We start from the raw sequence: 11,850 nt of genomic DNA, 5'->3' as shown, positions 1-11,850 counted from the left end.
CTTGGCGAAGGAATCCAGATTTCACAAGAGAACCAAGAACATCAAGAGACGCTTCAATTCCATCCGGGATTTAGTCCAGGTGGGAGACATAGAAATTTGCAAGATACATACGGATCTGAATGTTGCAGACCCGTTGACTAAGCCTCTTCCACGAGCAAAACATAATCAGCACCAAGGCTCCATGGGTGTTAGAATCATTACAGTGTAATCTAGATTATTGACTCTAGTGCAAGTGGGATACTGAAGGAATATGCCCTAGAGGCAATAATAAAGTTATTATTTATTTCCATATATCATGATAAATGTTTATTATTCATGCTAGAATTGTATTAACCGGAAACATAATACTTGTGTGAATACATAGACAAACAGAGTGTCACTAGTATGCCTCTACTTGACTAGCTCGTTGATCAAAGATGGTTATGTTTCCTAGCCATTGACACGAGTTGTCATTTGATTAACGGGGTCACATCATTAGGAGAATGATGTGATTGACTTGACCCATTCCGTTAGCTTAGCACATGATCGTTTAGTATTCTGCTATTGCTTTCTTCATGACTTATACATGTTCCTATGACTATGAGATTATGCAACTCCCGTTTACCGGAGGAACACTTTGTGTGCTACCAAACATCACAACGTAACTGGGTGATTATAAAGGTGCTCTACAGGTGTCTCCGAAGGTACTTGTTGGGTTGGCGTATTCCGAAATTAGGATTTGTCACTCCGATTGTCGGAGAGGTATCTCTGGGCCCACTCGGTAATGCACATCACTATAAGCCTTGCAAGCATTGCAACTAGTGAGTTAGTTGCGGGATGATGTATTACAGAACGAGTAAAGAGACTTGTCGGTAACGAGATTGAACTAGGTATTGAGATACCGACGATCGAATCTCGGGCAAGTAACATACCGATGACAAAGGGAACAACATATGTTGTTATGCGGCCTGACCGATAAAGATCTTCGTACAATATGTGGGAGCCAATATGAGCATCCAGGTTCTGCTATTGGTTATTGGTCGGAGACGTGTCTCGGTCATGTCTACATAGTTCTCGAACCCGTAGGGTCCGCACGCTTAAAGTTTCGATGACAGTTATATTATGAGTTTATATGTTTTGATGTACCTAAGGTAGTTCGGAGTCCCGGATGTGATCACGGACATGACGAGGAGTCTCGAAATGGTCGAGACATGAAGATTGATATATTGGACGACTATATTCGGACACCGGAATGGTTCCGGAGGTTATCGGATATATACCGGAGTACCGGGGGGTTACCGGAACCCCCCGGAGGTTATTGGGCCTCATGGGCCCAATTGGTGGAAGAGGAGAGGCGGCCAAGGGGCAGCCGCGTGCCCCTCCCCCCAATTCCGAATTGGACAAGGAAGGGGGGCGACGCCCCCCCTTTCCTTTCCCCCTCTCTCCTTCCCTCTCCACTCCTAATCCAACAAGGAAAAGGGAGGGAGTCGTACTCCCGGTGGGAGTAGGACTCCTCCTGGTGCGCCCCTCCTAGCCGGCCGCCTCTCCCCCCCCTTGCTCCTTTATATACGGGGGCAGGGGGCACCCTAGAGACACAACAATTGATCTGTTGATCTTTTAGCCGTGTGCGGTGCCCCCCCTCCACCATAGTCCACCTCGATAATACTGTAGTAGTGCTTAGGCGAAGCCCTGCGTCAGTAGAACATCATCATCGTCACCACGCCGTCATGCTGACGAAACTCTCCCTCAACACTCGGCTGGATCGGAGTTCGAGGGACGTCATCGGGCTGAACGTGTGCTGAACTCGGAGGTGCCGTGCGTTCGGTACTTGATTGGTCGGATCGTGAAGACGTACGACTACATCAACCGCGTTGTGCTAACGCTTCCGCTTTCGGTCTACGAGGGTACGTGGACAACACTCTCCCCTCCTGTTGCTATGCATCACCATGATCTTGCGTGTGCGTAGGAATTTTTTTGAAATTACTACGTTCCCCAATAGGGCCGCACACTTGTCGGCAATCCAGGACGAGGACATCAGACAAGAATTCTTTCGCATCCAGTCGGAGTTTGCGGAAATCATCTATCAAGATGTCCTTCGTACCTCCGGGCAGTTCTACCTCAAATATCAACCGTCCAACAGTGAAATAGAAACAACGCTACAAATGCAGGTTGACAACGACCGCACATTCATGACCATCACGAAAGACGGTGGCTTCATCCACGCTCCGGTCCCTGAGTCGATTCGAAAGTATTGATGCTATGTAGTTCTGAAATATCGATTAGCCGCTCATGATGTAATTAAACTTTAATGAACTTGTATGTCTCTTTAGTTTGGACAGTCGTTCAACTTATATGTAATCGATGCTATTTATTAGTAGGACCATGAATCTTGCTATTAATGTGTTGCTTTTCTCTTCCAATCCTTTTGTTGCATACTTATATATTGCTTATATATTATATGTGAATTGCTACTAACGTTTTGTTTGTCTAGTGCATAGAGATGTCGTCGTATGTCGTGTACAAGGGTTAGGTTCCCGGAGTCTACGACGACTGGGAGGAGTGTCGGAGACAGGTTCACCATTTCAGCGTTAACAGTTACAAAGGGTACACCACTAGGGCGGAGGCGGAAGCTAGATACGCACGCTATCTAGCGGGAGAGAGGAGGGAGCGGAGGAGGAACCGGATGAAGACCAGTTTCATTGCGATGATGCTCATCGTGACCGCAGCTCTCTTCTATGTGATGGTAGTTTAGATGATCGATATCGACTTTGTAATGTGACGACAAACTCGGCTAATATGATGAACTTTGCTAATGTCTCGAGACCTAAACTTGGCTAATGTTTGAACTTTGTTCGCTATTTCGAATTTGGAGACTAATATGATGAATTCTATTGTGTGATGTTTATATTCTGTGCTGTAACATATTTTGTAACCTGTGCAAATACCAGAAAAGCAAAAAATAATAATTCCTAATATTCATAGTAGTGGCGCACCATATTGAGCATTAGTGGCGCACCAGGGTTCTTCTATTCCACTCGTAGCTCTTCTTTTTTTTAAAGCTTAACTCACATTTCGGGAGCGGATGCTGCTCGAGCTAAAGATATGCCCCCAACTCTTGAACAGCTCTCACTTGCCTTGGCCTAAATACCAGTGGCGCATTATGGGGCATAGTAATGGCGCACTTGGGGGCATACGTGAAGGTAAATATGCCCCCCTAGGAGGCATAGTAATGGAGCATTGTTGGACATAGTAATGGCGCACTATGTGGTGCGCCACTATTATCTGGGATACTAATGGCGCACCAGAGGTGCGCCATTACTATTTGTTACTAGTGGCGTGTTAATAGTGGCGCACCTATAGTGCGCCATTAATAGCAAAAACAGGTGCGCCACTAACAACCTTTTTTCTAGTAGTGGTATAGGAGTAACTTGCCTTATCCATGTACTTCTTTAATTCTGACCCCCTAAAACCAGCAGTCTGGAAGTTTTGGTAGATGTGTCTAAGGCAGAATCTTTGGGGGCAATTGGGGAAAACTTGGCTCACAGCTTTCAGAAGACCCTATTTGGAGAAATGACCAAACCTACTAATAAGCAATGAATATTAACTACTTCTAGCAATTACTATGAACTACTTATATCAACTAGTAATGAGCAATGAATATTAACTAATACTAAGCAAATTTTATGAACTACTAGTAAACAATTATTACTATGACTACTAATATCAATTACTAATATGAGTAATAACAAAGATAATACCTTCTGTCTATCAAAGATTATGGTGTAAAAACCAAATCTCCCAGATTCTCCACCAATAGCTGCCTCCAGTTCTGTGAGAAACCAGGTCCAACTCTTTGTGTCCTCTTTGTCCACAACTCCAAAGGCAATGGGATAGATGTTATTATTCCCATCCCTTCCTGTGGCAGCAAGGATTTGTTGGCCAGTAGAGAGCTTGATGAAACATCCATCCACACCTGCAATGGCACACAAGATATGCTATAAACAAAGTATGTAGTACTAAGCATGCACCACATTTATGTCATATATAACACAGTTTAGTAGTCACCTATGAATGGTCTGCATCCATTCAGGAATCCTTCCTTGCAAGCATTCAAACATATGAACAAACCATGGAACCTTGGATTGATGCTTGGATGGTCTTTTAGGAACTTAGTAGTGACAATGCACCTACTGCCTGGATTGGTGTCTAACACAGCCTGCAAGTAATCCCTAATCCTGGTGTATTGCCCCCTCTGATCTCCTTGCACCACCTTAATAGTATTGTTCTTAGCCTTGTAGGCCATATGAGTGCTGATCTCAACTCCATACTTGCTCTTCAGATTTTGCATTATTGTACTTATTGGTGTGTTCAGGTCTGTTCTTATTGCTTCTAAAACTTGATGTGTAACCCACTTTGTAGTCACCTTGGTGCTCTCTGCTACGGCTGGACATGTGTGCAGCAAATTTGTTTTCCTAATGCAGAAAGTTTTCTCTTTTCCCACCACAGAAGCTGCAATGAAGAAAGGGCAGTCTTCATGTGTGCACACAGCTATAATTCTGTCATTGCAGTTCCTATGAAACTGATAGTTTTTGTTCTGTGCTATGTGGAAAGTTAGAAGTGCCCTTCTAAATTGGTACACATTATCAAAGCATAGCTTCTTAGCAAACTGCAGCTCTGGGCTCTCTCTATCCTCATGATGCCATACCCTTGGTTTGGGTTTTTTAGCCCTAGTCTTACTGCCAAGCACAAATGCTAGGGGTACATCCCCATCATCTCCCTCCTCCTTCAAATCACTAGGATCTGGATCCTCATCAGATGATGGTACCCAAACATCCTCAAACTGTTGCTCCAAACTAGCATGTGATCTTGTTGTTGGCCCCTTTCTTACTTTCAACTTCTTCCTCTTTTGCCCCTGTGGTAGCACCTCTTTTTCAAGTTCCTCATCATCTCCATGCTCCTCTTGCTCTGCATTTTCCTCATGCACTTCCTCTTGTATCTCATAAGGTTCATCTACATCAGCGTCCACCTTCAAAGTGTAAGAGTGGGTCCTCTCTCTGCCTCCTTAGCTCAGCCATCCTAGCCATGAAATCCTCATCTTCATCCAAGTCAGAGTCATCTTAAGTTAGTAGCATAGGAAGTTTTCTTTTCACTGCCTGCACCCTCTCAACATTCTTCTGACGCTGCTTAAATCTCTGAATTTTTGATCTCCTTCTAAGCTCCATACTTCTTTCTAACTCCTGTTGCTCCATGTCAACATCATCTCCATTGCCTTGCTTAATATCAACATCTGCTTCATTGCCTTGCTCCATATCAACATTGTGGCTCTGCTGTGTGGAGAAAAACTGGATTGGTTCAGCCTCCTCAACTACTGCATCTCTTTTTGATACTTTGGATGGTGACTTGTACACCACCCCAACATCATTCACCTCATATACAATGCTCTCTCCAACATTGGCTATAGGAACTTGCTGATCACAAACATAACCTCTGTTTATATCTGCAGGTCTAGGCTCACTACTCCTAACTATTGTCAGGTTTACTATGTTCTGATCTTTATTGGCAATGTGATCCAGCATCTCATCCACCTTGTCATCATCACATATCTCCTCCAAACCAGCTACTCCCAACCCAGCACCCCTCACATAATACATATAGTCTTTACTTCCATATCATGCTGTCTCTATGAGTGCTAACAGATTGTAAAAAGTGATGTCTGAAACACACATAGTCCTTTCCAAGTTATCCCTATCATGAAAGTGCAGTCTAACCTCCCAAACATCATCAGACAAGCTACAAAAAGGAACAATTCTTGTACTTATTAATTAAACAGTATAGTACTAACTACAAACAATACAAGTGGCCAATTTAAAATATACAGTGCATGCCAATTTAAATAAGAGCAAATTGTGACCCTAATGTCTACTACATAAACAGTGCATAGTAACCCAAATATCATCAGTGCCAATTTGAATACACTGAAAATAAGAGTACACTTTGTACTAAATCATACAATAAAATTAGCATTGTCTACTACATAAACAATGCATAGCAATTTAAATAAACTCTAAATGGATACTAAAATAGTGCATAACTATTTGTCTACTAAACAGAGCATGGGAATAACACTCTCTGCTGAACTAAAAAATTATCACTATATTGTCTCCTGAACAGAGCATAGTAATATCACTACAATCTAATTTACAGGGCGGATGAACACTTAATACTAGGCAAAAGAACCATTTTTGATTTACACACCTAACCCTAACTATGGAATCGACAAAAAATGAGGGTGGTCGTGGGGGGGGGGGGGGGACAGAGGAGATATCTTACTCCACACCGCCGAATGCAGATGCCCAGTGGTGGCTCCCCGTCGGAGTAGCCTGCACAGCACAGGCGAGAGCGCCGGCAACACGGTACTCCAGCGACGGGGACGGTGGTCTGCTCCGCGGGGCCTGGCTAGGGTTAGAGCTCCCGCAGACCTCCTCGGGTGGCTTTGGATCTCCGCCGCCAAGCAACCCTCCTGCGCCGTCGCCGCCTCCGCCATCCACTCCGCCGCCGGCGTCCGGGCTCGCCGTTGCCATGAATGAGACAGAGAGAGAGGAGAGCGTACCGTCGCGGGGATGGTGGGGAAATTTTCAGATGCAGGAGAAGTGCCGATTCGATCGGGTCTCTTGACCTAGCGGGGGCGTCGGTGGGCACTGTAGCGCCGTTACACGCTGTCAGCTCGCAGCCATTAGCCACGTCGATGAGACAGGGTCCCACCTGTCATAATAGTGCTTAAACTGCCCGAACAGAAGGTTTGGTGTTTTTTTACAAAAGATTAGAAAAAAATCAATGTTTTCTGCAGCAAAAACGTAGAAGAGTGTTTTCTGCAAATCTAAGTTAAAATGTGGTGGTTTTCTACTATTCACTCCGTTAGCCTTTATAATAGTCATAAGTCAAGGCTGCTGAAGTAACAAGAGATGTACGTATCCGAGTCATTAAAATACTACACCTTGCCTGCAGCGTGGAACATCCTTCGCCGTGCAGTATCCGTTGCCCAACAGAGCATCGCGGTCAGACTATGATCGATGCTAGGTCGGTAGAGGTAGGTGGACACAGTCTTTGCATATCACTGGTAGTAGTACTGTAGACTGTAGTGTGTGAAGGAGTGGATTTATTTCAGTTTCCTTAAGGAAGAAAAACCATTACTACTCACGTTGCGCAACCTCAGTCTTGCGGCTAACTGTATAGTACTCCCTCCGTAAACTAATATAAAAACATTTAGATCACTATTTTAGTAATCTTAACGCTCTTATATTAATTTACAGAGGGAGTACTTCTTAGTACTACCTTTGTAAACTTTTATAAAATCTTTTAGGGAGTAAGGACATTTCTAACCGATCCCCTATAACCGGTTAATGAAGAATGTTTAGCTTTTTACTCATACTTCACTAATCGGCATCTAGCCGATCCCCTATCCGGTCTAACGGAGTATAATTTTACGCTTCAACTTAAACATTTCCCTATTTATACTCACTCTCTCCTTCACCGAGTAAAACGGCGTGGCTCTCTTCGGCTGCCTTTCCCTTCCCTACCGCGCCGCATCTTTGCACCCACCGCCCCTCCTACCCCTCCTCCTCCCCGCCGGCACCGGTCCACTGCCGGGGAAGCTTTGTAGGCTCCACCGCTGTCCTCCACCACCTCCTCGTCCCGCCGCCGACCGAAAATCGAGGGGATCTGCGGCTGCTGTCGCCACCGCCAGATTTGGCGTTTCCGGCCAGCGGCGGCTGCGCCTTGCCATGGATTGGCGGGAAATGGCCCACAAAGCCCCGACAAAGCCTCCGCGCCACATGCAGGTACCGGCTCTTCCTCTAGCCACTTTAATCACTCCCGTCGTCGATTCACCGACAAATACACGGCCGGCCGTCGCCCGGGCTCGGCGCTGGCGCAGCGGCTCGCCGGCTCGCAGCTGCCGGTCATACAGTGCGACGACTGCACACGACAAGTGGTGCGTCGAGTTTCTACCACGCCGCAACATCCCAATGGGTGTTCTTCAAATGCACAAACGATGAGGTATGTGCTTGTTTTGATTCGGTTTTCACTAGATTCAGTTCAATTTCAGTAGCTCATTGATACTCATCTATGTGTGTAGGATGATGGATGCTCGTTTTGGTATTGGGAAGAAGATTACATCAATCTATTGATAGCACGTAAATCAAATAGATGTTCGTGCACTCGTTACTAGAATTGAGGCTAAAGATGAGACTAGATGGGAGATTAGAGGGAAACAACGTCTACTTCTTTAGAATCAAAGAAGAAGAATGAAATATGCAAGGTCGAGAATCCGCAGATCAACAATAAAGACATCGAGAAGATATTAATCCAACTAGTGGAAGCAGTTATGAAAGTTGGATATCTTCTAAAATGTCTAATTGTGGTTCTTGTTTTCTTTTGTCTTGCTCTTCTAGCAAATACATGGTGAATTATTATGTAATCCAATGTCATTGAATGAAATAAAAAAAGTAAAGAAATGTGTTTCAATGGCCGAAATTGAAATGCAAATGATTTTTTCTACTCCCTAAGTTTAGCGGATCGGTTAGGTCTGGCCAAAACTTAGTGAAGTATATATATATAAGCCTTTTACTTCGTCAACTTATTGGGGATCCGTTAGAGTTGCCCTAAGTACTACAGTGCCGACCGATTTGCGTGATGATGCCCATTCATGAACGCCTAATTAGGTTACTGAAAAACAGTACTCCGTCCTTCCATCCCTCTTTTGATCCCGCGTTAACTCAGTGCGCACTGCACTTTCTCATGCCGGCTAGAGGAAGTCTCGTCGCTTAATTCATAGTCACGATTGACTTTGTCATTGTCTCTGGATTATCAAGTACTGCTAAACTAATTTAGCCTCAAGGCGAAAGGTTAGGTGGCCTCTTACCGGCGCAACGAAAAGTAGTGTAGTACGTGCCAATGATGCTAATCTGTAACCCCCCTTCACATCACGGTCCTTCCTTGAAGCCTCATCTCTAGCCAGCCTATAGCTAGCTAATAGTAATAGCCATGCATTGCATATTGCATGCATGCCCATGCCACAAGGTTGCGGGGTACGAAAAAGTAGCATAGTGATCTACTGGGCTTGCGTGATGGATGCTATCATGGCGTTTCATGTCGATCGCTTGGTTTGATTATCCTGGTCAGCGGTTGCAAACGGCCGTTGGATGCCGACGCCTTGGCCCACGAGTGTATAAATAGGCCACAGCTCAGGCTTTGCAAAAGCATCTTTCCACTGAGCAGCGAGTTGGGTAGCCAACTACTGATCAAGAGCACTGAGCTTGCAGAGCAACCAAGCATGGAGAAGCTCTCCATGGCGGCGACCATCTTCTGCGCCGTTGTCCTTGCGGCTCTGGCGGCGGCCGGCGGCGAGGCGGCGGTCGTGGAGCACACCTTTGTCGTGAGTACAATATATATATCTTTCTATCTGGTTAATTATGATATGTTGTTGATCACTTCATGGTAGGTTTAACTTTGGTGGAGTATATATTGTCCGTAATTGTAGCATGATTCGTTTAACTTTGGAAGGTCGTGAAGACAGTTATCTTGCTTTGGGCTCGCTAAAATCTTAGGCTTACTACGTTGGATAGAGTATGCACTATAGCTTTGCTACTCCTATCTACTGTATAACTTTCTTTTTGCGATTCCTATCTATAACCTCTTGATTAGTTATGAGATCTCATTAGTTGACTAATGACCAATCAATTAGTAGTTGATTAATGATGTTCAGGTGCACGAGATGAACCACTATTGACCAATCAATTATCTGATTAATGATGTTCAGGTCCACGAGATGAACCAGACGCACCTGTGCAACACGACCAAGATTTACGTGGTGAACGGGCAGCTCCCGGGCCCCACCATCCACGTCACCGACGGCGACACGGTTGTCGTCCACGTCGTGAACCGTCTCCCTCATGGGCTCACCATCCACTGGCATGGCGTCCGGCAGATCAGGAGCTGCTGGTCCGATGGCGCCGGCTTCGTCACCGAATGCCCCATCCCTCCCGGCGGCAAGCACATGTACCGCTTCAACGTCACCGGCCAGGTTGGCACGCTATGGTGGCATGCCCACGTCACGTGCCTTCGTGCCACAGTCGCCGGCGCCTTCATCATCCGCCCCAAAGGCGGGAGGTACCCATTCCCGACGCCCGCCAAAGACGTCCCCATCATCATCGGTGAGTGGTGGCAGCTCGACCTCGTCGAGCTCGACAAGAGGATGCACGACGGTAACTTTGCCGACAACCCGTTGTCGGCGACCATCAACGGTAAGCTCGGCGACCTCAAGAACTGCTCCGGCAAGCCGGAGGAGAGCTTCGTCCTTGACGTGGTGCGCGGGGAGACATACCTGCTGCGGATCGTGAACACGGCCCTCTTTTCGGAGTACTACTTCAAGGTCGCTGGGCACACGTTCACGGTGGTGGGCGCCGACGGGTACTACCTGACACCGTACAAGACGGACATGGTGACCGTCGCGCCAGGGGAGGCCATCGACGTGCTCATGGCCGCCGACGCCCCGCCCGCACACTACCATATGGTTGCGCTCGCGAACCAGCCGCCGGAGCCTGACCCGCAGATCCCAGGGTTCGATTCCCGCGGCCTTGTCCGCTACGCCGGATCCTCCCACAACAACAATGGGTTGCCGGTGTCGACGCCGCTCATGCCCAGCCAGCATAACACCATGCCGTCCTACTACTTTCACAACAACCTCACTGGCCTCGCCCACCCAGACCGCCACCGCGTTCCCATGGACGTCGAGGAGCGCCTCTACTTCACGCTTGGCCTTGGCTCCATCTGCCGCAACGGCACGAAGACGTGCCAGCGCCGACGGAGTCGCGAGACCATTGTTGTGGCCACCATGAACAATGTGTCCTTCCGCCACCCGACCAACACGTCCCTCCTCGAGAGGTACTACGACGGCCGGACAAGTGGCCTGTACACGGAGGACCTTCCCGACCATCCACCGCACCCGTACAACTATACCGACCGCGCCCTGATCCCGCCGGGCCCACTGGAGGAGGCGCTGGAGCCGATGTTCAAGGCGACCAAGCTACGGAGATTCCGGTACAACACCTCAGTGGAGATCATCTTCCAGAGCACGGCACTGCTGCAGAGCGACTCAAACCCCATGCACCTCCATGGGTACGACTTCTTCGTCCTCGCCATGGGGATCGGCAACTACAACCCCAAAACAGACCCCGAGAAGTTCAACTATCACAACCCACAGCTGAGGAACACGGTGCAGGTGCCCAGGACCGGCTGGGCTGCTGTGCGCTTCGTCACCGACAACCCCGGAATGTGGTACCTCCACTGCCATTTCGAGTTCCACATCATCATGGGCATGGCGACGGCGTTCATCGTGGAGAACGGGCCGACCCCGGAGACCAGCCTGCCCCCGCCGCCACCAGAATTCAAGAGGTGTGGCTCCAATGGCTTAACTCAGCCATAGAGCTAATTAATCTGGATAAGGACTAAGGACGTACTTATGAAAGTTGGGTCATGAATTTTTATGTTAGGGTCTGTCTACGTATCAGTCGACTGAGACTTCGCGAAGTCTCAGCCGGCTGATGTCACCCATGCAGATTAGGCCTGTTGACCAGCTCTCCCTCTCCTGGACTATATCCGACCTGGCTTCTGGGCTTTTTTCTTTATTTTCCTGTTTGTTTGTTTGTTTTGGCTGGGCTTTCTTAATTTGTTTGTTCTGATTGGGTCGGGCTGGCCTATGAAAATATTTTTTACCAACACATGTGAAAAAAGCTATTGGACAAACAAAAAGGAACAAAATAAAGCCCAGCAGATAGAGACAAGAAACTATATGCTAAATTGAACGGTGCTGTC

At 47.1% G+C, this 11,850-nt stretch overlaps 1 protein-coding gene across 1 annotated transcript; it reads left to right on the top strand.

Moving 5' to 3' along the window:
• The first annotated feature begins 9,260 nt into the window (after window positions 1-9,260).
• Window positions 9,261-11,663, top strand: LOC123180438 (laccase-19-like). The gene is made up of 2 exons (XM_044592493.1): window positions 9,261-9,412; window positions 9,797-11,663. The coding sequence occupies exons 1-2, from the start codon at window positions 9,311-9,313 to the stop codon at window positions 11,459-11,461; spliced, it is 1,767 nt and encodes a 588-aa protein (XP_044448428.1). The 5' UTR covers window positions 9,261-9,310; the 3' UTR covers window positions 11,462-11,663.
• Window positions 11,664-11,850: the final 187 nt, after the last annotated feature.

The sequence above is a fragment of the Triticum aestivum genome, chromosome 1D, assembly GCF_018294505.1.
Source record: "Triticum aestivum cultivar Chinese Spring chromosome 1D, IWGSC CS RefSeq v2.1, whole genome shotgun sequence".
NCBI classification, from domain to species: Eukaryota; Viridiplantae; Streptophyta; class Magnoliopsida; order Poales; family Poaceae; genus Triticum; species Triticum aestivum.
This window is presented reverse-complemented; position numbering and strand designations above follow the sequence as displayed.